The sequence below is a fragment of the Equus caballus genome, chromosome 25 (genome assembly GCF_041296265.1).
Source record: "Equus caballus isolate H_3958 breed thoroughbred chromosome 25, TB-T2T, whole genome shotgun sequence".
Taxonomy (NCBI): domain Eukaryota; kingdom Metazoa; phylum Chordata; class Mammalia; order Perissodactyla; family Equidae; genus Equus; species Equus caballus.
In genome coordinates, this window is record NC_091708.1 from 46,751,174 (window position 1) to 46,777,525 (window position 26,352).

At 65.7% G+C, this 26,352-nt stretch overlaps 4 protein-coding genes across 24 annotated transcripts; 3 read left to right on the forward strand and 1 right to left on the reverse strand.

The window, feature by feature from the left end:
• Nucleotides 1-1,356: 1,356 nt before the first annotated feature.
• Nucleotides 1,357-8,380, forward strand: AJM1 (apical junction component 1 homolog). The gene is made up of 3 exons (XM_023629392.2): nucleotides 1,357-1,488; nucleotides 3,245-3,328; nucleotides 3,404-8,380. Exon 3 carries the CDS (start codon nucleotides 3,463-3,465, stop codon nucleotides 6,388-6,390), a length of 2,928 nt encoding a protein of 975 aa, XP_023485160.2. The 5' UTR covers nucleotides 1,357-1,488; nucleotides 3,245-3,328; nucleotides 3,404-3,462; the 3' UTR covers nucleotides 6,391-8,380.
• On the forward strand, nucleotides 6,539-10,460 carry PHPT1 (phosphohistidine phosphatase 1). Of its 3 annotated transcripts, none has more exons than XM_023629390.2 (3): nucleotides 6,539-9,160; nucleotides 9,508-9,632; nucleotides 10,174-10,460. In XM_023629390.2, exons 1-3 carry the CDS (start codon nucleotides 9,001-9,003, stop codon nucleotides 10,264-10,266), a joined length of 378 nt encoding a protein of 125 aa, XP_023485158.1. In that variant the 5' UTR covers nucleotides 6,539-9,000; the 3' UTR covers nucleotides 10,267-10,460. The 3 variants fall into 3 exon arrangements, with proteins under 3 accessions (XP_023485158.1, XP_070106525.1, XP_070106524.1); XM_070250424.1 differs by having other exon boundaries at nucleotides 8,812-9,160; nucleotides 9,474-9,632; XM_070250423.1 differs by having other exon boundaries at nucleotides 8,916-9,160; nucleotides 9,353-9,632.
• Nucleotides 10,391-20,370, forward strand: MAMDC4 (MAM domain containing 4). Of its 18 annotated transcripts, XM_070250404.1 has the most exons (30): nucleotides 10,391-10,521; nucleotides 11,763-11,895; nucleotides 12,522-12,629; nucleotides 12,704-12,877; nucleotides 12,958-13,083; nucleotides 13,268-13,398; nucleotides 13,484-13,568; nucleotides 13,726-13,851; nucleotides 14,024-14,161; nucleotides 14,254-14,342; nucleotides 14,428-14,601; nucleotides 14,923-15,007; nucleotides 15,102-15,281; nucleotides 15,608-15,736; nucleotides 15,885-16,016; nucleotides 16,127-16,251; nucleotides 16,331-16,442; nucleotides 16,612-16,728; nucleotides 16,921-17,055; nucleotides 17,175-17,311; nucleotides 17,380-17,599; nucleotides 17,681-17,818; nucleotides 17,968-18,086; nucleotides 18,165-18,255; nucleotides 18,419-18,565; nucleotides 18,741-18,875; nucleotides 18,986-19,113; nucleotides 19,195-19,303; nucleotides 19,858-20,045; nucleotides 20,186-20,370. In XM_070250404.1, exons 2-30 carry the CDS (start codon nucleotides 11,850-11,852, stop codon nucleotides 20,225-20,227), a joined length of 3,666 nt encoding a protein of 1,221 aa, XP_070106505.1. In that variant the 5' UTR covers nucleotides 10,391-10,521; nucleotides 11,763-11,849; the 3' UTR covers nucleotides 20,228-20,370. The 18 variants fall into 18 exon arrangements, 14 of the variants coding, with proteins under 14 accessions (XP_070106505.1, XP_023485151.1, XP_070106502.1 ...); XM_023629383.2 differs by having other exon boundaries at nucleotides 17,968-18,255; nucleotides 18,986-19,303; XM_070250401.1 differs by having other exon boundaries at nucleotides 12,525-12,629; nucleotides 17,968-18,255; nucleotides 18,986-19,303.
• Nucleotides 20,371-21,831: 1,461 nt separating this feature from the next.
• Nucleotides 21,832-26,224, reverse strand: EDF1 (endothelial differentiation related factor 1). 2 transcript variants are annotated; one of them, XM_023629398.2, is made up of 5 exons: nucleotides 25,895-26,224; nucleotides 23,712-23,763; nucleotides 23,188-23,348; nucleotides 22,730-22,823; nucleotides 21,832-22,060 (listed from the first exon to the last, which is right to left on the reverse strand). In XM_023629398.2, exons 1-5 carry the CDS (start codon nucleotides 25,970-25,972, stop codon nucleotides 21,999-22,001), a joined length of 447 nt encoding a protein of 148 aa, XP_023485166.1. In that variant the 5' UTR covers nucleotides 25,973-26,224; the 3' UTR covers nucleotides 21,832-21,998. The 2 variants fall into 2 exon arrangements, with proteins under 2 accessions (XP_023485166.1, XP_023485167.1); XM_023629399.2 differs by lacking the exon at nucleotides 25,895-26,224 and adding an exon at nucleotides 25,264-25,737.
• Nucleotides 26,225-26,352: the final 128 nt, after the last annotated feature.

Sequence of the window (26,352 nt, forward strand, 5' to 3'; positions counted from 1 at the left end):
CCGGGCGTCTGTGTGTGCTGCTCTCGAGTTGGGACGTGTCCACTGGCCCCCTTTGCTTCGGTCGCCACAGGTTGGCGGGAGCTCCCTCCCTTTGGGCCAAAGGGCCCTTTTTCCCAGAGGGGCGGCTGCCCTCTGGAATAGGAGGCCTTTCAGCAGGCGAGGCCCCACGCGTGCCATGTGCTGCTGGCCAGGGTGGCCAGTATGGCCACCGACATGCGTGCCTGTCCCAGCCCACCTAGGCCAGGGCTGGGCAGCTGCACCCAGGAACAGCTGGGGTCCTCCAGCTCTCAGATGTCAGGCCCAGTCCTGTCTTAGCCACCTCCCTGCTCCCTCCAGGCACTAGCCTTCAGCCTTGCTCTCCAGCTGCCAGCACTCCCGGCCCACGCCCACTACCCACCACCCCGCCGTTGCCAGGAGAACCAGGAGAACCATTCAGAGATGCTGGAGCTGCCCCTCCCTCCAGAGGCAGCAGGCGGTCCATGCAGGACGGTGGGGGCAGGGGCGGCCTCCCCTTCCCGAACTCCTGTGCCTAGAGAGGTCACACCCCGGGGTAGGGGGACAGCAGTCACTGGGCAGACGCTGGACCCAGGCATCACACTGACACCTTAGTGACTCCTTTTAGCCCACAGCCTGGGAGCTGACTGTCCTTGTGGGACCACTAATGGGGGGATCAGGCCAACATGAAATGAACTTGCCCTGGGCCCTGCACCTAAGAGACCCACAATGGGGCAGGTCCTGCCCTGTGGAGCTGAGGCTGTCTGTGAGCCACCCCTCTGCTGGGCTAGAGTATTCCCTGGCTCAGCGTCATATTGGGGAAGGGACCAGCGGGGCTGGAAGAAGGATGTCCCCATGTGTTTATAAATGGGCCATATATATGCAGACCTGCCTGTATGGACACAGGGCACAGGAGCGTGCCCTAGCCCAGGAGTGGCTAGGCATCCTGGGGACAGGAGGCTGCAGACATAGGGGCCATCTGGCCCCAGGTACCTGTAGAGAGCTTGGCGCCTCCACCACCGCAACGCAGAGGCCCGTGGGGCGGGGCACAGCCCATCTGCTCCGGCCTGGGCCCAAACTGAGGCGTGAATTCCGGAGCTCTCCACAGCCTGGCCAGGGCTTGGGGCTCCTCCAAGGCCCCGCCAGGCCACCAGCTGCCCTGGGCAGGTGTCCTGGAGTTGGGGGCTGGCAGGACCAGCAGGTTGCTCCCTGGGCACAGGTCCCCTCCTCAGCCCCCAGGCCTACACCCTGAGGGAGCCAGATCATCACCCGATGCCCTTCACAGCCCAAAACAGCCAGCGCACAACGCGGGTCACAGCGCGGCCCCTTTAAGTGCAGCCCCATCGGCAGCCATTGGGAGCAGCACTGAGCAGCCGGGCGGCCTCGGCACTGCTGCCTCGAAGCTTCTGCCGGTCCCGGGGACGCGGCAGAGCCGGGCGGTGGAGCCAGGCGGGCCTGCGCAGCCCATCAGGCTGGGCCGGGAATAGCATCCAGGTAAGGGGTCGGAGCCCCTGCCCCACACACCCTGTTGGGGGTGGGGCACCCGCAAGGATGGGGGGCCTCATCCCTGGAGTGGCACCGGTGGTGGCCCGATCAGGGCTGGGACTGGGGCTGGGGCGGGGACAGGGCTGCATGGCTGGGAGGGCTGCTCACGGGGCTGTTAGGCCTAGGACCCTGGCGGGGGCTGACCACCCGCATCCTCACCGGGAGGGGTGTCACCCAGTCCAGCTCCTCACCCGAGAGGCAGCAAGGCCGAGCTGTCACCTCCCTGGGGCGGAGCCCACACCCTGTCATCTAGCCCCCAATTCCATCCCAGCCTTCAGCTTAGGATGGAAGGGGGCGGGAGGGGGATGGTCCTGCGAACCAGAGACTGTTGGGGTGGGTGTGAGGCTGGGATGGGGACAAGCACTGGGCCTTGGTGGCCCTGATCCAGAAGAGCAGCTCTGCTGGCAGGAAGCCCCTTGCACACCTGGGACACAGAGGGTCAACACAACCAGAGGTCCTGCCACGTGAGGGCCTGGGCCCCAGCTTTCCCTGGCTCACCCTGGAGTATGCCCCCCAGACCGTGTGGAAGTGGCCCTCAGCACCGTCCAAGCCCCTGGCCAGCCTGCCCAGCCCCTGAGCACCACAGAGGGGCTGCTCACCCAAGTCTGAACCTGAGCCTGGTGCAGAGGGGTGGACCCCAACCCAGCCGCATCGCGGGGGCTGTGGAACCTCAGGTTTCCATGGAGCCTTCCAGAGCGCTGTGGGGAGGGCCCTCTCCTGAGAAGCAGTTGGGTGACTTTACCCGCCCACTGCCCTGCTTCCCCCGCTTGTGGCCTCCTGGCCCAGTGCGCTGCTCAAGGGGAGAGGGGCAGCCATGAGCTTGTGGCTCACACGCCCCCACGTGGTCTTGCAGCCTGGGCCTGGTTTCTGGGCTGCAGTTCACACACTACAAAGCTGGGGGAGGGGGCCGCTCTCCAGACCTTGTTATGACAACCCTAACCAGCTTGGTGGGTTTCAGCCACCCCAAGACAGTGAGGGTTAGAGGAAGTTTCTGCAAAGGAAAGGGGCTTTAGGGCCCAGGTAAGCTCTTTGGAGCATTATTCTGGCCTGGGTCACAGGAAAAGTCGAGGGTAGGGCAGGCCAGTCATCAGCCTAGGAGCTGTGCCTGGGCCTGATGGGGCCAGCTCAGGGGCCCACTGAGGCCTCAAGTCTGGAGCTCAGCACAGCGGTCTGTCCCCAGTGCAGTGGCCCCTACAGCGCTGGGGGAGGGGTTCCATGCCCAGCCTGATGGGCAGGTGGGGCAGGAGGCTCAGTGACTTTGTGCAGAGCTGATAATTAAGGCTGGAGCCCCAGGACTCGCCCTCAGACAGCACCATCGGACACCTTCCTCTGCACTGGGCACTAGAAGGGGGCTTCAGTCCACAAGTTTTGTGGAGCCAACACTTATAAAGTCTAAACAAGGCTCCAAAGAGGACACATCATTCTAACTGTGGGCACCAAGGAGATGGTCCTGGGACCATACCCCCATTCTTCCTACAGCTGGCCTGTCCCAGAAAAGGAGGTTCTACCCAAGTCTGGCTAGCGGTCACCAGTGGGAACAGGGGGACGCTCAGGAACATGGGTCTGGGGACAGGAGCTCTAGAACCACAGCAATGGCATCACCCTTCTGGCTGACCTGCCCCACCCCAGCAGAAAGTGCCCCAGAAAGGATGGTCTGGGTCAGGGGCAGGACCCGAGTGGCTAGACAGCTGGGTTCTTCCTGCAGGTGCGCCTGACGCCAGCATGGAGCAAGTGCCTGCGCCCTGGGCCAAGGCCCTCAGCCAGGGCTGCTGTGTCCTCTGTGCCCCAGGTAAGCTGGGCCAGCGAGGGCAGTTAATGGAGCCTGGGCTGCAGAGGGGCCACCCTGACCCGCATCTCCCCCCAGGACGAAAGCCCCGAAAGGCCGAGTGAGCTGCAGCCACCAGCCCGGGGACCTCTTTTAAGATGACCCGCACGGACCCGCCAGATCTGCTGGTGTCGACCGTGTACCAGGACATCAAGGTGGCGGCCCCGGGGCCCGCGTCGAGGCGCCCGCCATGTGAGCGCTCCATGGCCCGGCCTGCTGCGCCTGCGCCTTTCAACAAGCGCCACTGCCGCAGCTTCGACTTCCTGGAGGCGCTGGACGGAGCGGCCATGGAGGCCCAACCGGAGCCGCCGCCCCCGGAGCCCGCCGCGCAGCGCTCCCGGCCCCGCGACGGCGAGCCCCGGCGCCGCGCCCGCTCCAAGAGCGCGCCCCGCGCACCCCCGGGCCTGGCGCCCGCGCCTGCCTCGCCGCCCGTCCTGCCGCGCCGAGGCCGGGAGCCCCAGCGGGCAGCGCGGGCCGAGGTATCGCCCCGCCGGGAGCCTGCGTACCCCGCGCTGCGCGCGCTTGCCAACGAGCTGCACCCCATCAAGCTGCAGCCGCAGCGGAGCGGCCCTGGCCGCATTGCGCCCCTGTGCGCCACTGCCGGCCGCTGCGCGCCCCCCGAGCCGCCCGCCGGGCCCGCCCCCCACGTTCGCTGCCGCCTGGACATCAAGCCCGATGATGCGGTGCTGCAGCATGCCGCCCGGGGCTCGCGGCCGTGGGGGCCCGCCGAGAGCGCGCCCTGGGCCCGCGCCGCCCCGCAGCTCCACGGCCTCACAGTGCCCGGGCCTCGCCACGTGGCGCTGTCGCGCACCCCCACCCCCAGTGACACGTACTGCGCAGATCCCCGGGCGCTGTACTGCGACGGGCCCCTGCCTGGGCCCCGGGACTATGCGGAACGCCGAAGTCTGCCCTTCACCACCCCGCCAGGCCCCACCCAGTTCTTCTACACTGAGGAGCCCGAGGGCCACCCCGGCGGTTTCACAGCCAGCCCGGGTCCTCCCTTCGACAGCTACTACGCCAGGCCCTTCCCGTCCGAGGAGCCCCCCGGGCCCAGTCCAAGGCGTGGGGCCGGCTACTATGCTGGGGAAATGCGCACCTTCCCGGTCCAGGAACCGCCCTCCCGTTCCTACTACGGGGAGGCCCCCCGAGCCTACCTCCCTCCCTGCGGCCCCCGCTATGCCCCCGAGGAGCCCCGAGCCCACCCCGCCGCCCGTCCCTTTTATACAGAGGACTTCGGACGGTACCGCGACCGCGATGCCTTGGCGCGGACTTACCCATACCCACGCGGCAGCCCAGCCTGGGGCGACTGGGGCCCGCGGCCTTACCGCACCCTGCAGGTGGCGCCTCCCCCGGACCCCGGCCCATTACTCGCCTCGTGGCACGGTGGCACCGGCACCAGCCCGCCCCGGCTGGCCACCGACACCCGCCACTACTCGCGTTCCTGGGACAACATCCTAGCGCCCGGGCCGCGCCGCGAGGACCCTCTGGGCCGCGGCCGCAGCTATGAGAACCTGCTAGGGCGCGAGGTGCGGGAGCCTAGGGGCGCATCACCCGAAGGCCGGCGCCCGCCCGTGGTGGTGAACCTGTCCACCTCGCCCAGACGCTACGCGGCGCTGTCGCTGTCGGAGACGTCGCTGTCCGAGAAGGGCCGCCTGGGCGAGGGCCTGGGCCGCAACTGGTATGTCACGCCAGAGATCACCATCACCGACAACGATCTGCGCGCCGCGGAGCGCCCAGCCACCAGGGGCTGGGAACGGCCAGGAGGCCGCCAGCGGCCGCCTCCGCCGGCAACCCTCGATGGCCCCACCTCTGGCCGCCAGCGCAGCCTCGAGCAGCTGGACGAGCTCATCACCGACCTGGTCATTGACTCGCGGCCCCCAGCCGGCCAAGCCCCCGAGGCCGCGGCCGACGGCCTGGGCCGCCAGCTGCACCGCCTGCTGGACTCGCGGCCCGCGGGCCCCGGGGCCCCCGCGCTGGCGCCGCGCTCGCCACCCGCGTCGGCGGGCAGCGCCGAGGAGCCCGCGGGCCCGGGGCAGGCGGCCGACGGGTCCCCAGAGCCCAGCGCCGACGAGGACGACCTGATGACGTGCTCCAACGCACGCTGCCGGCGCACTGAGACCATGTTCAATGCCTGTCTCTACTTCAAGTCGTGTCACAGCTGCTACACCTACTACTGCTCGCGCCTGTGCCGCCGCGAGGACTGGGACGCGCACAAGGCGCGCTGCGTGTACGGCCGCGTGGGCAGTGTGTGCCGCCACGTGCTGCAGTTCTGCCGCGACAGCGGCCCGGTGCACCGAGCCTTCTCACGCATCGCGCGCGTCGGCTTCTTGTCCCGCGGCCGCGGCGTGCTCTTCCTGGGCTTCCCGAGTCCCGGCTCCGCAGACAACTTCCTACGCTTCGGCCTCGAGGGGCTGCTGCTGTCGCCCACCTACCTGTCGCTGCGAGAGCTGGCCACGCACGCGGCGCCCCTGGGCAGCTACGCGCGCGAGCTGGCGGCTGCCGGGCGCCTCTACGAGCCGGCTGAGTGCTTCTTGCTCAGTGTGTCGGTGGCCGTGGGCCCCAGCGCCGCGCCCCCCGGCGCACCCTCCCGGCCCGCGCCCGCGCCGCGCAGCCCCGGGCCCACGGTGCGCAAGTTCGCCAAGGTGGCGCTGGCGGCCGGCAGCCCGGCGCGGCCACCCCCGGCGCGGGGCCGCGAGCCGGACATGGAGACGTTGATCCTGACGCCGCCGCCGGGCACGGCGGGCCTGGACCAGGACGGCGAGGCGGGCCGCCGCGCGCGCGAGGTGGCCTTCATCCACATCCAGCGCGAGCTGCGGCTGCGCGGCGTGTTTCTGCGCCACGAGTTCCCGCGCGTCTACGAGCAGCTCTGCGAGTTTGTCGAGGACAACCGGCGCTTCACGCCCACCACCATCTACCCCACGGACCGGCGCACTGGCCGCCCCTTCATGTGCATGATCATGGCCGCCTCTGAGCCGCGAGCGCTCGATTGGGTGGCCAGCGCCAACCTGCTGGACGACATCATGTAGCTGGCTGGGCGCACCCGCGCTCTGCCCGGTCCACCCAGGACCCAGCCGCGAGCTCCGCCGAGCCCGCTCACACCCCGCCCAAACCGCCCAGGCCCCGCCCCGTCCACTCAGGGCTCACCCCCCCCCCCGAGCTCCGCCCAACCCACTCGGGGCCCGCCCAGCCTGCTCAGACCCCGCTCTGTCTACTCGGGCTCTGTCCAGCCCGCTGAGATCCCGCCCAGCTCACTCAGGCCCTGCCCAGCCCACTCAGGACCCACTCAGGACCCACTCAGTCCACTCAGGTTCTGTCCAGCCTTCTCAAACCCCGCCCGATCCACTCAGGGCCCGCCCAGCCCACTCAGGCCCCACCCAGTCCACCCAGGGCCCACCCCCGAGCTCCTCCGAGTCCACTGAGACTCTGCCTAGCCCGCTTAGACCCCGCCCGATCGACCCAGGGCCCATCCTGAGCCTCGCCCCCGCCTCTCCTAAGCCCCGCCTCGAATTCCCCATCCCCGCCCTGCTCGCCGCAAGCTCCGCCCACGTCCCGCCCCATTGCGTTGGCCACAGGCCCCGCCTTTCCCTACCCTCCTCCTTACAAGCCCCCGACCAGTCTCGCCCGACTGCCTCTCGCCCAGCTCGCTCTTGGACCTCCCCAGAGGCCGGTCCTCGGCCGCATGGTGCTCTCCGCTGGGAGATGGGGTGGGCCTGAGGACTGCCGGGCCCTGCCTTCACGCGGAGAGGTCACTACTGCAGCCCTCAGCGCGCAAATCCGGCCCGTCCGTCCCCTGTCGTCTGCAGGGCCTCCCTGGAACCTCCCCAACCCTGGTTCGCCCTGGTCCAGGAGCCCAAGTTGACCGAAGCCTAGTCCCGTCCCCTCAGACACGCCCCCCACCAGCCTCCTGTGGTCTGGGGTGCGTCTTGCTCGGAGGCTTTTCCTCTCTGGGGGACACCTTATTGACCTTGGTCCTGCTCTTGTGGGCAGGCCCGACGGGGCCCTGCGCGGTGCGTTTCCGCTGGCCCCAGCCCCCGCTGGAGAGGACACAGCCAGACCCCGAGCCCGCACATACACGGAGCTGCCCGCCCTGCTGACCTGTCCCGTCTTGGGAGGGGAAGCCCCTTGAGCTTGGGGCCTACAGGAGGGGTTGGGACAAGCAGCGGTGGAGAAGTACTCGGGGATCCACAGTTGAGGCGCAAGATGCCCAGCCAGAGGGGAAGGAGAACTGGGCGGAGGAAGCAGAGGGTGTGGGTGGGGACGCTGCCCAGGCGCCGGCCCAGAGCTGAGACCTGGCGGGCCGTGAGTCAGGGTACCTGCTTACACCAGACAGGATGGCCCTAGGCGGGTGCCACGGCACAACGCGGGTGCAAATGGCAGGAGGCCCTATAGGAAGGGCTCCTACCCGCTGGTGCAGGGAGGACAGCAGAGGAGGGGCGTTACCAGCTGGGAGCCCAGCGGGGGAAAGCGAGGGTGGGAGCTGGTGCGGGAGCAAGCTAGTTCGCCAGGGCGGGAGTCCACCGGAGCAGTGGGGGCGATTGCACAAACGCCCCCGCGCGCGCTCTGGCTGTGCACTGTGCTGCGGGCTGGCGACGCGAGGCTGGCGGCCGAACTCCCGCCCTCGGGAGCGCACGCTCTGGTAGCCCTCGGACCCCGCCCTCCCCTGGGGTGCACCATGGCCCCGGCCCGGGCTCCATGGAGGGCGAGTAACCAGGAGAAGGGGCGAGGCCGGGAGCCCGCAAGCGCCCCCGGCTTCGTTCCTGGTGCACAGCCCCGTCCGTTCCTCCCTCCCCCACACGCCTGCGCGCCCGCCTCGGCCCGCGTGTTTATACCCGCCACGCGCCTCGCTTGTCCCGTTCGCCCTTGCAGTCCCCCAAGTCCAGCCGCCGTGCCCCCTGCTCTTGGGCCTCCGCCTTCGGCCCCACTCCTGAGAGCCTGCCGGCCGGCCAGGAACCACCAATACCGGAATTATTTCCAGAGGGCGAGCGCTTACTGAACAAGTAAAACAACTCGAATGTAGCCATTGCTGCCTCATTGTGCGGGGGAGTCGGACACGGCGGGGGGCGGCGGAGAGAGACCCTCGGACACGGTGGTGGACGGAGGAAGGAGATCCTCGGACGCGGTGGGGGACTGGGAGGGAGACCCTCGGGCATGGGTAGGGGCGGCGGAGGGAGACCCTCGGCTAGGGTCGGGGAGGGCGGAGGGAGATCATCGGACACGGTGGGGGGACGGGGTGGGAGGAGGACCTTCGGTCACGGTAGGGAGGGGGTCAGAGCCAGCGTGCGTCCCTTAGGCCCCACGGGCCGCCTAACCACCCCCAAAGGCACCTGCCCCCAACCTCGCTGGAAAGGAACTTTTCCGTCGGCTGGATCTAATCACCACCCTCTCCCAGTTCCCCGTTCCCCTTTAAGTGGGACACGCGCGGTGTCAGGGCCGCAAAGAGCTGGGTTGCGATTGGCCCGTCGGCGCTGCGAGTCGGCAGCACGATTGGCTAAGGCTCCGGGCCCGGGCAGCATGCGCCCACGGGACTGGCCACGGACCCACCCCCCCCCCCCCCGGCCCGCCCCCCGCACTGTGAACGCAGCCCGGGCCTCGCGGGGAAGGGCCGCGGGCCGCAGCGGCAGGCGTGCTTCGGAGACATGGCGGAGGCGGACCTCGCCCAGATCCCCGATGTGGACATCGACTCCGATGGCGTCTTCAAGTACGTGCTGATTCGAGTCCACGCGGCGCCGCCCTCCGGGACCCCGGCCGGAGAGAGCAAGGAGATTGTGCGCGGCTACAAGTGGGCCGAGTACCACGGTGAGAGCGGGGCGGGGCCGCCGGCGGCTGGGGGCGGGGCTGAGGCCCGGGGGCGGGGCCGACCGGCATCTGGGGCAGGGCTGAGGGGGCGTAGTGGGAGGTGACCCTATAGCGGGTCTCAAACTGGGCTGACCCAGAAGATTCGGGTTCCTGGAGGGCAAAGGCTGCCAAGGCCTGACCCCTGTCTTCTAGTCCAGCTCCCCGGCCCCGGGCGCATCCCCTCCTCCCTTTCATCCCGTCCCAGCCTGGAGGGGCTTCTCTCCTGGGGAAGGAGCTGCTCAGAACTGAGGCTTCAGACCCCCTGGGCCTCCAGGGGCCACCATGCTGAGCCGCCTTCCCCGTCCCAGCCGACATCTACGACAAGGTATCCGGCGAGATGCAGAAGAAGGGCTACGGCTGCGAGTGCTTGGGAGGTGGGCGCATCTCCCACCAGAGCCAGGACAAGAAAATCCACGTGTATGGCTACTCCATGGTGAGCCCGCAGCCCCTGCCGGAGCGGCAAGGGCCCCAGTTCTGGCTGTAGGGACGCACCCTGCAAGCCACCTGACCAGCTCTCAGGAGCACCCACTGTCCTGCGTGGAGACCTGGGGTGCCAGGGCTCCCCAGCCCATCTCAGCTGTAGAACGCTGACTCCAGGGCCTGTAGCTGCCCACTCTCCATGAAGCGTGTTGCTGCCCAAGAGGCGTGGCCGGGCTGTGGCTGTCCTCCAGCTTTCTGAGGCCATTAGTACTGGGGTGACACTCAGAGGCCCCTCGCTTTCTCTCCACCAAGCCACCAGTGATACACAGGGGCACTCACACAGCCTCTCTTGGCACCTGGGATAGCTCAGGCCTCAGGCTGGCGGGCCCAGCATCAAGGTTCGCTTGCCTTGGCAGCAGCCTTTCCCCAGGAGTGCTCCCTAGGGTGGTCAGGGTTGACGATGGGGCCCCTCCCTGAGCTGGCTCCTGGGTGTCGTTGCTGACTGCACACCCAGAGCCAGGATAAGAGCTGTAGGAGCTGCCCTCTCTCTGCAGGGTTATGGTCGTGCCCAACACTCCGTCTCCACAGAGAAAATCAAAGCCAGGTACCCCGACTACGAGGTCACCTGGGCCGACGACGGCTACTGAGGCCCTCCCGAGGCTGCCACCTCTAGCAGCCCACTCAGAACTTTGCCCTTGAGGCCCCTCCCAAGGGGCTGGGCTGCACCCCCTAGCGCTGTGCCACCCCGGCCAGGCCTCGGAGACAGACCCAGCCTGGCATCAGCGCCTGGATTTACCTCTCCCACAGAAATTAAAAGCATTGTCAGTTCTGCTGGTCTTCAGATGCTGTGTGTCTTGGCTTCTATGCTTCTGGTCACTTCTCCAGACCCCTGACTAGAGTGGGTGAGTGGCAGAGAGCCAGAGGCAGCCCTGGGGGCTACAGGTTCCCTCCTGGCTGCCCCTCACCCGAGAGCCCCAGGGAGTGGCAGTGCACACTCAGCCGTTTGGGGTCTGATCATGGGGCCCCTGGGCTGCTGCCCTCCTTTATGGCCTGATTGCTTCTCCACGCGGCTGCTATCCCCAAGGACATCTGGGAGGAGGCCCGACAAGTCCTTGCGCAAGGAGTCAGTGCCGGGTCTGTTGACCCTGCTGAGGCAGGGGTGCCATCCCAGTGTGTGGGGCAGGGAGGGCACCAGCAGCCACCATCCAGGCCATCTGACGTCAGTGTCCCCATGTGATCTGCCAGCTGAGGTCACACATGAGGTGGCGCACAACCCTCTGCTTCCAAGATCAGGTCCTGCGGCTCTCGCCCCATGGCCACCAGCTCCCACTCAAACTGAACAGACTTCAGACCTACAGCTGGGAGCCCCTCTCCTGGGACCCTCCCAGTGCACGGCTGCGGGGGACACGCTGTAGGGGGTGGAAGTGGCATGTGGGGAGAGCAGGGCCAGGCACAGCTGAGGCACAGCTGTCCCCGTGGCTCACCATGAGCATGGGTGCTCCTCATCGCGGCTGCCATCCTGTCGTGTGCGCCTTCTGCGAGCTCGCAGGCAGCCTCATGGGAGCCTCTCTAGGCAGGTGTTATCGTGACCACGTTTCGTAGATGAGGAAACTGAGGTTCAGGTAAGACAGGTTCCCACGGTCACACAGTCGTAAATTGCAGGCAGAGCCTGGTCTGTACCCTGTCCGGGGGTCTGTGCCATGAGAAGCAGAGCCTCCGGCTCGTCTGCCCCTTTGCCTGGCAGTGCCTGGCCCACACTGCTCAGGACCGTTGTTGATGAATAAATGACCATTGCTTACAAGTGAGTAAGTGAAGGGGTGCACAGGCTGAGTTACAGAAGAAGACGATGTCCCTGGTGGCTAGGGGCCCCCAAGACGGGGCAGGGGTTGCTCCGGGCAGGGCTGAGGCCCAGGAGAAGTGGCCACAGCCTGTACCACTCCACCGGGGCCTCCACCCCAGGGTCTGACCTTCGGTCTAAAGGATCTGGACAGGTGGGAGCCAGCCTGCGCCAGGGGCCCCTCTCCTAGACGCTTTTACAACCGGATGTTCGTCCTCGTCAGCGCAGGGTGGGGCTAGCCGAGGGGCCGCAGGTACAGAAGAGGCCAAGCCCCCACTCTCCAGTGAGAGCAGAGTCACCCTGCAGGGCCACCGGCTGATAACCCGGCGAAGTCCCCACCAGACTGGCCCTCGAGGAGCACTGCCGCTCGGCCCCATTCCCTCTAGCCTGACCATGCCTCTGCCTGGCCACCTTCTGCCCGCCCTGCTCCTGCTCCTGGGTGAGTCATCAGGTCCGGCTCCTGAAGCAGAGGTGCTGGGCCTGCATGGAAGGGGCATTGCAAGGCCCAGGCTGAGCCCCTGGGGTCCTGGGGTTGCCCCACTGGGGAAGGGGCAAGAGTTCTGCTCTCCCTGGTCCCAGTCCCACCCAGGCCCCAAGGCAGGAGGGCCCTGGAGGCAGATGCTAGTCTGCCACTCTTGGACCAGATGGAGGCTGAGGGGGCCTGGGCCACCCACTGATCCATCCCCTTGGGGAGCACCCTCTTGGAAGCCCCTCCATTTCCCTGCTGGGCTCCTGCTCCCTTCCCCAGGAGGTCTCTCACATTGGGAACCCGTGGTCCCATGCTTGCCCACGTTCCCCATCCTGACGTGCAGCAGCCTCTGGGGCCAGATGTGCTCTGCTTGGCCCTGACAGGGAGCCCCCAGCTGGCAGTTCTCTGTGGGTCTCAGCCCCCCAACTATGGACCCAGCCCCCTCTCTGCCTGATCTCCTGGCCTGAGCCCCAAAGCAGGGTGACCAACGTTTTGGGCTGCCCGGGTAGGAGGGATTTCTGGGATGTGGGACGGTCCTGGGCAAACCGGGAGGGGAGTCATTCTGCCCCAGGCCACCTGGCTGTCTCTGCTGGCAGCAGGGTTCCCAGGCTGGGCCTGGGTCCCCAACCACTGCAAGACCCCCAGCGAGGCCGTGTGCAACTTCGTGTGTGACTGCAGGGACTGCTCCGATGAGGCCCAGTGCGGTAAGCCAGGGCTGGGACGGATCAGGCAGGGCTAGCCCTCTGCGAGCTGCTCACCTGACTGCCCGCTCTCCCAGGTTACCAGGGGGCTTCACCCACCGTGGGCGCCCCCTTTGTCTGCGACTTTGAGCAGGACTCCTGTGGCTGGCGGGACATCAGCACCTCCGGCTACAGCTGGCTCCGAGACCGGGCAGGAGCTGTGCTGGAGGGTCCAGGGCCACACTCAGACCACACTCTCGGCACCGACCTGGGTGAGGCCTGGGCCGGTCTCCCTTGCCACCCCCTTGGCTCTTTGCTTCCTGCCCTGTCTCCTGACCTCTGGGCCCGACAGGCTGGTACATGGCTGTTGGCACGCACCGTGGGAAGGAGGTGTCCACTGCAGCCCTGCGCTCTCCCATCCTGCATGAGGCAGGCCCTGCCTGTGAGCTGAGGCTCTGGTACCACACGGCCTCTGGAGGTGCACACCCAGGCCCTGGGACCCAGGTGGGGGCACCCCAAGGGGAGGGACCAGGAAAGGAAGGGGGACTGCTGCAGAGACTAGGTAGGCACCAAAGGAGGGGCAGGGAGCCTGGGGCAGGGCACAGGCAGCAGGCTGGGGAGCCACCGGGGGCCTAAGCTGCCCCAGGCCCCACCCACTGCAGATGTGGCTGAGCTGCGCCTGGAGCTGACCCACAGTATGGAGACACTGACCCTGTGGCAGAGCTCAGGGCCCTGGGGCCCAGGCTGGCAGGAGCTGGTGGTGGCCACCGGCCGCATCCGGGGCAACTTCCAAGTGAGCTGGGAGCTGGCCTGGATGGTGGGGGAAGCAGGAAGGGTCTGAGCCCTGACTCAGGTCCTAATGACCCCATTCTCCTCAGGTGACCTTCTCTGCTACCCGAAATGCTACCCACAGGGGCACTGTGGCCTTGGACGACCTGGCCTTCTGGGGCTGTGGACTGCCCAGTAAGGCCCCATGCCGTGGACCCACACCTGGTGGGCAGGGGGTTGCAGAGCTCCTCGCTGCTCTCTGCCGGCTCCGATGGTCTCGAACCTCTCCCCCAGCTGCCCCTGCCCCTGGGTCTTGGGGCCATGCTGATGGGTTAACCCTCCCCAACTCTAGCCCCCCAGGCGCGCTGCCTCCCGGGCCATCATCATTGCCAGAACAAGGCCTGCGTGGAGCCCCATCAGCTGTGCGACGGGGACGACAACTGTGGGGATGGTTCAGATGAGGACACTCCTCTCTGCAGTGAGCAGCGTCAGGGGCTGCAAAATCATTTAGAGAACACGGGAGGGACTGTCCCTTGGCACAGTCCTTCTCGGGGTGGGGTAGCTAGTGTCCCCCTGGAGCTGGAGCCATGTGGCCTGGGGCCCGGGAAAGAGGCCCAGCTCCAAAGCCTGAGCCCTGCTTCGCACCCTAGGCCACCACATGGCCACTAACTTTGAGACAGGCCTGGGCCTGTGGGACAATTTGGAGGGCTGGGCCCGGAACCACAGCACGAGTAGCCCCGAGCGCCCCGCCTGGCCGCGCCGTGACCACAGCTGGAACAGCGCACAGGGTGAGGCCCCTAGGGACTCCCAGCCACCGCCCAGGCCCACGCCCGGCCACTGCACCCACGGCCCCCCTGGCCCACTCCTGCCGTCTCCCCAGGCTCCTTCCTGGTCTCCGTGGCCGAGCCCAGCGCCCCTGCCATCTTGTCCAGTCCTGAGTTCCAAGCCTCAGGCCCCCACAACTGCTCGGTAAGGCAGGTGAGGGGACGCGGGGCTGCCTGTGCTGGCTGCCCAGGCCCCGGAGCGTCTTCCCTGACCCTGGGTCCCTTCGCAGCTTGTCTTCTATCACTACCTGCACGGCTCTGAGGCTGGCAGCCTCCAGCTGCTCCTGCAGACTGGGGGCCCCGGAGCCCCCCAGGCCCCCGTCCTGCTGCGCAGGCGTCATGGGGAGCTGGGGGCCATGTGGGTCCGAGACCGAGTTGACATCCAGAGCAAGCACCCCTTCCGGGTGAGGCCAGCGAGGGCAGCGGTTGGGGCAGAGGTGGGGAGGCTGGGGCATGGGAGAGCAGGGGAAGGGAGCTTAGGGAGCTGGGCGTGGGGCCCAGCCAGGCTGTCTCAGCAGGAAGCTGGCTGGCTTGTCTAGGAGCTGTGGGAGCAGGCCGGGGGAAGGAGGGATCCCTCCTGACGAGTGCAGGGGGTGGTGACGGGAGGGGTATCCAGTGACGGGTGACATACAAGGTGTGGGTCAGCAGAGAGACGGCTCAAGGGAGCAGATTGTGGTGACGACAGAGGGGTGCTGGGGCACCCCCTGAGTCCCCTCTGCCCTCAGATCGTCCTGGCGGGGCAGACAGGGCCGGGGGGCATTGTGGGCCTGGATGACCTCATCCTGTCAGACCACTGCAAACCAGTCCTGGGTGAGCCTGCTGAGCCCCTCCCACCAAGGAGAAGCACAGCCCCTCCCCCCACCCCATCCCCCACTCTCCCCTGACCCCAGTTCTGTCCCCACAGTGGTGTCTGGCCCACCTCCGGGGCTCTGGGCCCCAGTGCCCTGGCCCCAGCCATCCAGCCTGCAGCCCTGGGATTTCTGTGAGCCAGGACATCTCTCCTGTGGGGACCTGTGTGTCCCCCCAGAGCAGCTGTGTGACTTCCAGCAGCAGTGCATGGGGGGCGAGGACGAGCAGGAGTGTGGTGAGGGGCAGTCAGAGCTGGGTGGGAGTCCTCCCTCCTTCCAGACCCTCCCCACTGCAAGAGCTGAGCTGGGTGGGGGTGGGGGCCAACCCAGTGGTGTAGTGGTTAAGTTAGCACACTTATGCTTCAGCAGCCCGGGGTTCGTGCGTTCAGATCCCGGGAACAGACCTACACACTGTTCATCAAGGCATGCTGAGGTGGCAACCCACATACAAAGTGCAGGAAGACTCGCCAGATGTTAGCTCAGCGACAGTATTCCTCATACACAAAAAAACAAGAGCTGAGTGGGGGGCCCTGGGGCCATTCAGCACGCTCTGCTGTTGCAGGCACCACGGACTTCGAGACCCCCATGGCTGGGGGTTGGGAGGATGCCAGCGTGGGGCGGCTGCAGTGGGGGCGTCACCTGGCCCAGGAAAGCAGGGTCCCTAGCACCCATGCCAGCGGGGCTGCTGCTGGTGAGGCCGGAGTCCCCCATCCCAGCGGCCTGGAACCTGCCTCTGAACTGCACCCCATAGGGGCCCCTGCTCTGCCTCTCTTCACTAGGGGCTCTGAGTTGGGGGTCTCCAGAAGCAATCAGCTCTGAGTGGCCTTGCTTTTCCCCAGGGTACTTCCTGTCCGTGCAAAGAGCCTGGGGGCAGCTGACGGCAGAGGCCCGGGTTCTCACACCAGCCCTGGGCCCCTCAGGCCCCCGCTGTGAACTCCACATGGCTTACTATTTTCAGAGTCACCCCCAAGGTACCACCATTTCCCTGGACCCTCTACTCAGCCCTGGGGCGGGTGAGAGCTCCCATGGTCTGCCCTGCAGTGGAGGTGTCAGGCCGGACCCACAGTGACCCCCTCGGCAGGCTTCCTGGCGCTGGTCGTGGTGGAGGATGGCAACCGCGAGCTGGTGTGGCAAGTCCCAAGCAGCAGCAGCGGAGGCTGGAAGGTGGACACGGTGCTTCTTGGGGCACGCCACCGGCCCTTCTGGGTGAGGAGGACAGCCGGGGGGGTGTGGTGAACAGAGCTGGCCCTGACTTAACAGCCCCTTCCACCTGCCTCCCATGAAGCTGGAGTTTGTTGGCCTGGTGGACTTGGATGGCCCTGGGCACCAGGGCGCGGGGGTGGACAACCTGATCATGAAGGACTGCAGCCCCACGGCGACCAGCGAGACAGACACAGGTCCTTCTTGTTGCTCCCAGTCCCCACCCAGGGCTTCCCACCTAGACCACCTGGAGGGGTCCCAGGGAGCCCCCGCTTCAGAGGGCAAGTCTCCCACCCTGTCAGGCAGGACTCGGGAGGGGTGTAGGGCTGGGGCGGAGTGTGCTTACCCCCATGGCCCTACCCCCAGAGATCTCATGTAACTTTGAGCGGGACACATGCGGCTGGCACATCAGCCACCTCACAGACAGTCACTGGCACCGCATGGAGAGCCATGGCCCTGGGTACGACCACACCACAGGCCGAGGTACAGCGGGACGCCCCGACCTGGGGTGCAGCTCTCAGACTGGGGGAACTCCCACACTGCAGGGGGCTCTCAGAGGGGGGTTCTCAGCCTCAAGGGGCTCCCAGACATGGGGGTGAAGGGAGCGAGCTCACACTGGGCCACGCCCTCCTGGAGCCTGGCATCTCTGCAGCTCAGTCCCGCGTCCCTCTGCAGGCTACTTCATGCTCCTCGACCCCACAGACCCCCCAGCCCGGGGCCCTGGTGCCCAGCTGCTCACCCAGCCCCAGGTGCCGGCAGGCTCTCGGGAGTGTCTCTCCTTCTGGTACCACCTTCACGGACCCCAGATCGGTAAGTGACCCTGTGGGGCTTTGAGTTCTGTCTCCCTCGGCCCCTCAGGGACTTTGGAGGGAGCGGGAAGCCATCAGAAGTTGGGACTTGGTCCCCTCCACACCCTGCCCCTCCCCTAGGGACGCTGCGCCTGGTGATGAGACGGGATGGGGAGGTGGACACACACCTGTGGTCACGCTCTGGCACCCATGGCAACCGCTGGCACGAGGCCTGGGCCACCCTCCACCACCAGCTGGACTCTGGCACCAAGTACCAAGTGAGGTGGGGTGCCCAGGTGGTGGGGGCAGGACAAAGCCCCAGCCGGCTAACACCCTCTGTCCCCAGTTGCTGTTCGAGGGCCTCCGGAACGGGTACCACGGCACCATGGCGCTGGATGACGTGGCTGTGCGGCCTGGGCCCTGCTGGGCTCCCAAACGCTGCTCCTTCGAGGACTCAGCCTGCGGCTTCTCCACCAGGGGCCAGGGCCTCTGGATGCGCCAGACCAATGCCACAGGCCACACTGCCTGGGGCCCTCGTGCTGACCACACCACGGAGACGGCTCAGGGTACAGGCCTGGAGAGGGGGCCAAGGGACTGGAGGCAGGGCAGGGGGCTGGGGCAGGCAGGCTGACGCTGGCATCTCCTAGGGCACTACATGGTGGTGAACACGAGCCCACAGGCCCTGCCCCGCGGCCACATAGCCTCCCTGACCTCAGAGGAGCACAGGCCACTGGCCCAGCCTGCCTGCCTGACCTTCTGGTACCACCTGAGCCTCCAAAACCCAGGTGAGGAGCTGCGGGAGGAGAGGCGGAATGGTCCCCACAGGCCCCTGTGCCAAGGCCACTGGGAGCCCAGACCCTGTGCCTGTGCGGGACCCTGAGCGGGCCTTCTTCCCCCACTGCTGCTGATCTGGGCGGGCCGCTTGGCGTGGCAGGCACCCTGCAGGTCCACGTGGAGGAGGCCAGGAGACGCCAGGTGCTCAGCATCAGTGCCCATGGAGGGTTTGCCTGGCGCCTGGGCAGCGTGGATGTACAGGCTGAGCAGGCCTGGAGGGTGAGTGTGCAGGTGGGTCCTTCCTCACCCTCAAAGGCTCCAGACTATGTGAGGCTACTCTGCCCTGTGCCTGCCCAGGTGGTGTTTGAGGCTGTGGCCGCCGGCGTGGAGCACTCCTACATCGCTCTGGACGACCTGCTCCTCCAGGACGGGCCCTGCCCTCGGCCAGGTGGGAGCCCTGCCACCTGGCCCCAGGACCTGCTATGGCTCATGGGTGGCACCAGCTCTGTACTGACCTCAAGACGCCAGGCCTGACCCCTGCTCCCAGCAGTGGTGGTGCCCCAGGGATGGGGGGCCGGGGGCCACACCACTCACCGCACAGGTCCTTGCAGCTTCCTGTGACTTTGAGGCTGGCCTGTGTGGCTGGAGCCACCTGCCCTGGCCCAGCCTGGGCGGATACAGCTGGGATTGGAGCAGTGGAGACACACCCTCCCGCTACCCCCAGCCCAGTGTGGACCACACCCTGGGCACGGAGGCAGGTGGGTCTGAGCTGGGGGAAGGGACCCCAGAGACACACCCAGGGGTACTCGCCCCACCCCAACAAGGGCCAACCGGCTCCGCTCATCCAGGCTCCCATCAGGGTCAGAGGCCCCAAGTCAGGGGGTGGGGGTGCTCCATCTGGTCAGCCAGGCACTCGCCCTCTCTCATCCCCAGGCCACTTTGCTCTCTTTGAAACTGGCGTGCTGGGGCCTGGGGGCCGGGCGGCCTGGCTGCGCAGCCAGCCTCTGCCTCCCACCGTGGTCTCCTGCCTCCGCTTCTGGTACCACATGGGCTTTCCCGAGCACTTCTGTGAGTCAGACCAGCACTGATCGCCTGGGCAGCGGGGGGAGCAGGGCCCAGGGGCAGCCCCGTCACATGCTGGGTCAAGGACCTGACCCACCCTGGCCCCCTACCCTCAGACAAGGGTGAGCTGAGGGTGCTCCTGAGCAGTGCCCAGGGCCAGCTGGTCCTGTGGGGTGCGGGCGGGCACCTGCGGCACCAGTGGCTGGAAAGCCGCCTGGAAGTGGCCAGCACTGAGGAGTTCCAGGTGAGGCCAGGAGACCTCAGAGGCTCAGGCGGGGTTATCCTTCTCCTCGGATCCACACAACCTCTTTTCTCCACCTATCAGATCGTGTTTGAAGCCACGCTGGGTGGCCAGCCAGCCCTGGGGCCCATTGCCCTGGATGACATTGAGTATCTGGCCGGGCAGCGCTGCCAGCTGCCTGCACCCAGCCAGGGTAAGCCCTGCCCAGGGCAGCTGGCCCTGCTCTGGGTCTGGGCCTTAGTCGGGCTTAGTGGCTCGTGGCCTATGTGGCTGCCAGTGGCCCCGTTCCTGGCCTGAGGAGAGCTGCCAAGGCTGAATCCTGTACTGTCCCCTCCCCTCCTGCGTTGGGCCATCCCTTGTGCCTGGTCCCTCAGGAGTCGTGTCAGCTGGCGCTGCCCCCTCCCTGGGCCTCTGCACTCCAGGGTGGGCTGGACCCTGGAGGAGGTGCCGGGTCAGGCCAGACAGCAGCCACCCATTCCAGTCCTTGGAGCACTCGCTATTGCTGCACGCTGAGGGTGGTCTAGCCTGGGGCCGTGAGTCCCCCAGGTCTGCTGCCAGCAGCTGCCAGCCTGCCAGGTCCCAGCCTCAGCCTGGAGCCTTGTGCTGGCACGAGTGGCACCCTCCTTTGGAGAGTGGACCCCAAAGCCCTCTGCGGGAGCAGGGACCAGCTGGCCCCAGGTGTCCACCTCGGGTGTGGGGCTGACAAGGAGGGCTGGAGTCTCGGAGTCACATGCCCTGTACCCACAGGGGACGCGGCAGTGGCCACATCTCAGGCCACAGTGCCAGCTGTGGTTGGCGGTGCCCTCCTCCTCCTCGTGCTCCTGGTACTGCTGGCACTCGTGGGAAGGCACTGGCTGTGGAAGAAGGGGGACTGTGCCTTTGGGGCCAAGAGGGCAGCTGCAGCCCCAGGCTTTGACAACATTCTCTTCAATGCGGTAGGAGCCCCTGGCTGGGGGCGGTGGGCAGGAGCTGCTGCACCCCGCGCTCAGCCTGATCACTAACAGGAAGCAGTGGGACAGGACCCTCCCAGCTGCCTGCTGCCCGGCCGTCACGAAGCTCCTTCCCTCCCTCTTAGGATGGTGTCATCCTGCCGGTGTCGGTCACCAACGACCAGTAGACGACTCAGAAAGGCCTCAGTTAGTCACAGGAGCCCCCACCGCACCCAGGACGCACCAAGACCCCACGTGCCCCGACCCTGCAGAGACAGCACCTCAGACACGGTCCTCACGCTGACAATAAACGCCCATCAGGGCAGCCCTGCTTGCTGGCTGAGGTCTGTGTATGCACTGCCTGTCAGCGCAAAGTTGGGCTCCTTGGGATCCCGCATCCAACCCAACCTGCCTGAGTGGACATGCTTGGGGGCACCTCCCACATCTCAGTGACTCAAGTGACAGAAAACAGGCGGGCCAAACCAGAAAGGGACAGGGGCTAGAGACGCCAGGATGTACACACAGTAGGACCCCAAGAAGCCACTGCTCCAGGCAAGCCAGGCACCCCAACACTTAGACCAGCCCCAGGTTCCCAACCTGGTGGGAATCTGACCCAAGCTGTGTCCAGCCCCAGGTGCAGTGGGTAATTCTGCATCTGATTTAGGACAGAGAAATCCCCACAGACGCAGGGGACAGACTGAGCAGCAGACACTTAACTGGGTCCAAGGTGGCATGGAGCTGCTCTGGTGGGCGGATGCCCTGCCATGTCCACAGTTCCAAATAAGGTCCCTATGTCCACTGTCGCAAATAAAGGTTCCTGTGTCCACCGTCCCACAACAAAGGTCCCCATGTCCACCACCCCATGGTCATTGTCCCCACATCCGCCATCCCACAGTAAGGATCCCATGTCCACCATCCCACGGTGAAGGTCCACGTTGTCCCTGGAATGACACGTCTCAAAGCAGAGACCACTTGGTGCCCCATACTGCCCCTGAGCAGGTCACTGGAAGGCAAAGCTGAGGTTCCTGCCCCCCTGGCCTCACAGGGTCTGGGGGTGAAGGGGGTCCCCCCAGAGGTGTGCCAAAGTCTCTGGTGTGCCTACACATAAACAGGAGTTGAGTCTTTCTAACCCAGGGAGTGTCCCAGGCCCTCATCTTCCCCAGAGGAAAGTTGGACACCACCCTGCCTGGCCCAGCAGGCCCCACTGGGCATGGCTGTCCTGGGGAGGGGTGACACCTGCACAGCCAGGTACTCTCCTCCCATGCACAGAAAGGCTCTGCCTAGCCACCCTGGCCCACTGGGTTCTTCAGGGAAAGGCATGACCGGGGACTCAGCACCAGGGGAGGGCAGGAGGGGAAGAGTCCAGTGCCAAGAGCCCAGCCAACGCCACTAACTGTCCCAGCCGACAGTGCATGGGAGCCGACCCTGCAGACAGTGACCTTCCTGGCCCCTCAGGCACCCCCAGGGGTCAGTCATGAAAACAATCCCTCCCTCTCCGCCTTGGGCCTGAGGGGAGGAGGACGGGAGGCCAAGGACTCATCACCAGCAGGACGGGCAGCACACATTTATTAGCTTCTCTACAAGCCAGACGAGAGCCGCATCTGCTCTCTTCTGGCCCCACTGCGTGGGGTTGCACCGTGCTGCCCCACCCCGCCCCTGTGTGAGGTGCTCCCACTCAAGAGTCCCCCCAGAAACCACCCCAGGACTGGGCAGACACCAAGGGAGAGGAAGGCAGGGTTTTGCCCCCAAATTTGAGGATGGGGTTAGGGAGAAAGAAATCAGAAGCAGCAAACACTTTGAAGGTTTTGTTTGTTTGTTTGACAGCAGGACGGGTGGGGGGTCCCGGGCTGACGCCCGTGTTCCACTCAGCCACATGAAGAGACCCCTGCTGGCGCTGGTGGTCAAGGGGAACCAGCCAGACGAGATCAGCCGGAACGCACTGATTTCGAGGCTTTGTGTTCATTTCGCCCTTGGCCCCTTCTCGATCGGCTTCCCAATGTCTTTCCCCCGGAGCTTGAGGCCTGAAAGAGCCATCGGCCCACTGACCACCGCGGCCCCCACTCTGGAACTTGAAGGGACAGAGTAGCCCCACGGTATCCCCACCCATTGGCCCTGAGGCAGTAGCGGGCACCCACAGTGCTCCTTCAGCATCAGCTCCCGTCCCCCACCTCTGTCACAGGAAGGAGACAGGGAGGGAGGGAGGAGCACCACCCCACTCTGGGCCAGGATCCCAGATCAGACCCGACCAGGACTGTTGAGAGCCTGCGCCTGCCGATCTTAAAGAGACGAGAGCGGATGTCTGTTCTCAGAACTGAAACTTGGGTGCTCTGGGAGCCCCACACCCTGGGAACCATGAAACCCCACGAAGGGGGCACATGGGAGCAGAATGTAATGCATGACCCATGCCAGGGGGAGAACACTGGTGCTTGAACAGAAGGGTCACTGAGACCGCTGTCCAAAGCTCAGAGGAGGGCACTAGCCAAAGCAAAGGGGGTAGTGGAAAACATTTGAAAGGAGAGGAAGCCAAGACACAAGTCACTTGCGGGAATTTTCTTAAGGCTCTGGAGAATTCCGTGGCCTCAAGGGTCTTCCTGAGCCTCATCCTCATCAACCCCACCCAGAGGGTGGCCACCCTGCACCTGGTCAGGCAGAAGCAGCCGAGACCCAGTGAAGGCCCAAAGGACACTCACCGATGGCTCTCTCGATTTTGCCCAGAACCTGGTTATTAGGAATGGCCCGTCCACTCTCATAGTCTGCGATGACCTGGGGCTTTTCGTTGATTTTCTAAAGAAAAGATGTACCTTGTCCACGTCAGTTCAATGAAGAGATGCTGCAAAACTAGACCAAGACCAGGTTAGACGCCACAGGGAGCTGCCTCCAAGGACAGTGCAGGCCGAGGGCCTTAGGGAACAGCAGCTCTCAGAGGCTCTGGGGTCCGCACACATGCAAGGCCACATCACATGTGAGTGGGTACAGCTGGCCTCACATGACTTCCCCACAGGCCTTCAGGGTCCCGGGGGCAAGGGCAACTGAAGCCTGAGTCACCAGGCAGGCAGAGCCCACGGCACATGTGCTTTCTGAACACCGGCCTCCCGCCCACCCACCCGCCTGCCCTCAACCTAGGGAGGAGGGGACCTGCCAGGCTCACCGTCGCCAGGTCCTTCTGCGTCAGTCCCTTGCTCTGCCGGCCCTGCTGGATCACCTTGCCCACCTCCAGGGTCACCCGGTCATGGTGCAGCTCCTCTGTCTCCCGGTCCAGCTTGGCTGTGTTCTTGGTGATCGAATGCTGTTTGTTTTGGCCAGCGGCCCCTGGACCAGCGTGAGACAAGAGCACAGGAGCAGGTTTGCCACAAGGAAAGCCATTTCAGAACAAGAAGCGGGCCCGACAGGTGCCCTCTGCCCAGGTGATGTGGGAAACCAGGCTGCCCGAGGGATGGGGACTTTCACAGCCCTGAGAGTGTGGAGTCCAGAATCTCCCCCAGTACGGGCAGTGGGGTGAAGGATGCCTCTTGACCTCTGTTGACCACAGCTGCTCTGCTGATCCCAGACTTCAGCTCTGGGGTGGCTTCAGCTGTGGCAGCCACCGCGACACCCTGGGGGCACCCCACGCATCTACAGAGATGAACCCCGAACACACACCCTTGTTTTGCGAGTGGAAACACAAGTACCTACATTTCTTGGAAGTCTCCACATCTTCTCCTCGTCTCTGAGCCGCTAAGATGGCCTAGAAAATTAAAACACTTTTTCTGTTGTGATCAACATCAGCCTTGGCACTGTCTGGTATACACCAATGGAAGCTGCTGTTGGCCAGTCAGCACACTGCTAAGGCCCTGTGCTCTCTGGCCCAGGCATCGGGCTTGGAGATGCCCTCAAGCACTGTGCTACCTGCCCAGCACACAATGGGTGCTGTTTCAGGACCAACACTCAATGCTGGGCTTAAAACTCAAACCTGTCATACAAAGCCCTTCTATGACCAAATATCCAGGCACCTCTCCAGAAACTGCTACGAAGGGAAACAGAAACACCTCCCCTCTTTGCTGTTGAGAAAAACCTGCTAATGGATTCCTTTCAGAAACCCACACTTGGGGCCGGCCCAGTCGCATAGTGATTAAGTTTGTGCGCTCTGCTTCAGCAGCCAGGGGTTCTCGGGTTCAGATCCCAGGCACGGACCTACACACTGCTCATTAAGCCAGGCTGTGGCAGCGCCCCACTTATAAAAAGTGGAGGAAGATTGGTACAGCTGTTAGCTCAGAGCCAATCTTCCTCACCAAAAACAAACAAACAAAAAACCCCACACTTGAAATAAGTTTACTTCTCTGCTGCATGCTCCTGCAAACGCAGGATGGAATGCCAATCGCTGCCCTGGTCTCGCCTTCTTCAGTGAATCTGGCTCCTAATAAAAGAGCCTTCAGTCCTGGCCTGCCCCTCCCCCACCCCACAACATCACCAAGGAGAGCGATACCCTTTGACCTACAGCTGCCAAATGTTAACATACTTCTTAGTGCTTCTAACACTTCAGAGAAGTGACCTGGGGGACATTCTGCATCTGATATATTCAAAAATAATTCCTATACACATTCGCATGACTCCTAGCTTGTGGCTACTAAGCTTCCTTTGAAAGAAAAGGAGAGTGAACTTGGTCTTCACCGTGCAACTGATAAGCCCAGGGCAGGTCAATGAATGCTGGTCACCAGGGCCACAGCTAGTCCTGGCCCAGACCTGGCACTGTGTCCAAGGCTTGGGCCCAAGGCCGCCTGAGGGTACATCTGAGCAGGACGGGTGACTGAACCATCCCTCCCCCACTTAGGACAGATGGACCCACAGACGAACCTCGGATGGATTAACCGGACTGGGAACCTTCTGCCCCCAACTACCTCTCAGGCCGCTCCTCTACCCTCGTAATATGGGGAAGTAGGGTCCACACGCATGCTGGGTCTTTAGGCTGCCTCCACCCGGGGACTCCCTTCAGCCCCCAAAGCACCTCGGTGGGCTCTGCAGGCAGCATGGGACCGGCCAGGCATCAGCAGACACAGGCAGATGCCGGCAGGGGAGGAGACACTCCGAGCCGGCGCCCACCTCGGCCCGGCCCACCCTGTCCCCGCCCCCACCCCCTACCCACGCCCGTGTCCCACCCCAGGGTTCTCCCCCGACAACCATGCCCCGGTCCCCATCCTCCCCATCCCCAGTGTCCCTGACCACCAGTCCATCTCGTTCCCATCCTCACCATCCTCTTCCTCTAAGACCTCCAGACGTTGCCTGGGCCTCGCCCCTAGCCTGCGTCATTGGCCAAAGACTGCCCTGACCCTTACGCCTCATCCGACACTGCCCCTGTCCACGTCCCATCCTCCTTTTCGCCCTAGTCCCCCACCACCCGACCCTGTCCCTGCCCCATTCTCCGCCCCGTCCCCAGACCCTTTCTCTGCCTTACCTTCCAACGCCCAGCCCCGCCCTCACGCCAGCCCCGCCCCTGTCCCCGCCCTCTCTTTCTCCGGCCTTTATCCCCCGCCCCCACCGCTGCCCCCAACCCTATGTACACCCAGGACTGTCCCTGCCTGGCCATCTTCCTCGCTGTGGTGCCCTCCCCTCTATCCCTGGCCCCGTCCCCTCACCCTGTCCGTACCCTAGGCCCCTCACCAGTCCCTCGCCCCGCTCCCCTGTCCCCGCCCCCACCCCATCGCCTGACCCCTTCCCCGCCCGCGTCCCTCTGGCCCCGCCCCCACCCCGGGCCCCGGCCCGCCCCCCCCACCCCGCCCACTGGCTCCTGGCCTCCGCCCGGGTCCTCTGGCCCCGGCCCCGCGTCCGCCCCGCCCGGGCAGCCTGGCCGTCCTGGGTGGCGAGGCCCGCGCGGCGCCCACCTGCTTGGACTTGGCCTGCGCGGCCGTGGGGCCCTTCTTGCGCAGCACCGTCACCGTGTCCCAGTCGCTCTCGGCCATGGCGGGCAGGCGTCTGCGGCGCTCTGTCCGGCGGCTCCGCGGCAGCTGCTCGAGACCCGGCGACGCGACGTCCTCTCGTCACTCGGCCGCTTCCGGCGCCGGCCTCGGCCCCGCCCCCGTCTCCCATTGGCCGGCGGCTCTGGGGGCGGGCACTTCCCGCGGCTCGGGGCCAATCCGCTCCCGGCCTGTGCGAGGGGGTCGCCCGGGCGGCGCGCGACGTGGGACGAGTGACGTCGGGGCCGCGAAGGCACCGGGGGCGGGGGGCGGGGAGAGGGGAGGGGAAGCGGGGAGGAGGGGGCGGGGAGGGGGCGGGGAGGGGGGCGGGGCGGGGAGGGAGGATCGAGAGGAGGGAGGGGCTGCGGGGAGGAGGGGGCACCGGA

Bases quoted from the DNA above. Each gene is read 5' to 3' on its own strand.
- AJM1 (XM_023629392.2), top strand. From the start codon at position 3,463: ATGACCCGCACGGACCCGCCAGATCTGCTGGTGTCGACCGTGTACCAG.
- PHPT1 (XM_070250423.1), top strand. From the start codon at position 9,001: ATGGCGGAGGCGGACCTCGCCCAGATCCCCGATGTGGACATCGACTCC. The intron at 9,161-9,352 runs GTGAGAGCGGGG...CCTGTCTTCTAG, and splicing joins CAAGTGGGCCGAGTACCACG to TCCAGCTCCCCGGCCCCGGG. The intron at 9,633-10,173 runs GTGAGCCCGCAG...CTCTCTCTGCAG, and splicing joins ACGTGTATGGCTACTCCATG to GGTTATGGTCGTGCCCAACA.
- MAMDC4 (XM_023629380.2), top strand. From the start codon at position 12,449: ATGTGGGACGGTCCTGGGCAAACCGGGAGGGGAGTCATTCTGCCCCAG. The intron at 18,256-18,418 runs GTGGGAGCCCTG...AGGTCCTTGCAG, and splicing joins CGGGCCCTGCCCTCGGCCAG to CTTCCTGTGACTTTGAGGCT. The intron at 18,876-18,985 runs GTGAGTCAGACC...CCCTACCCTCAG, and splicing joins GGGCTTTCCCGAGCACTTCT to ACAAGGGTGAGCTGAGGGTG.
- EDF1 (XM_023629398.2), bottom strand. From the start codon at position 25,972: ATGGCCGAGAGCGACTGGGACACGGTGACGGTGCTGCGCAAGAAGGGC. The intron at 23,764-25,894 runs GTGGGCGCCGCG...TTAATTTTCTAG, and splicing joins CGCAGGCCAAGTCCAAGCAG to GCCATCTTAGCGGCTCAGAG. The intron at 22,061-22,729 runs GTGAGTGTCCTT...TGGCTCTTTCAG, and splicing joins CAAAATCGAGAGAGCCATCG to GCCTCAAGCTCCGGGGGAAA.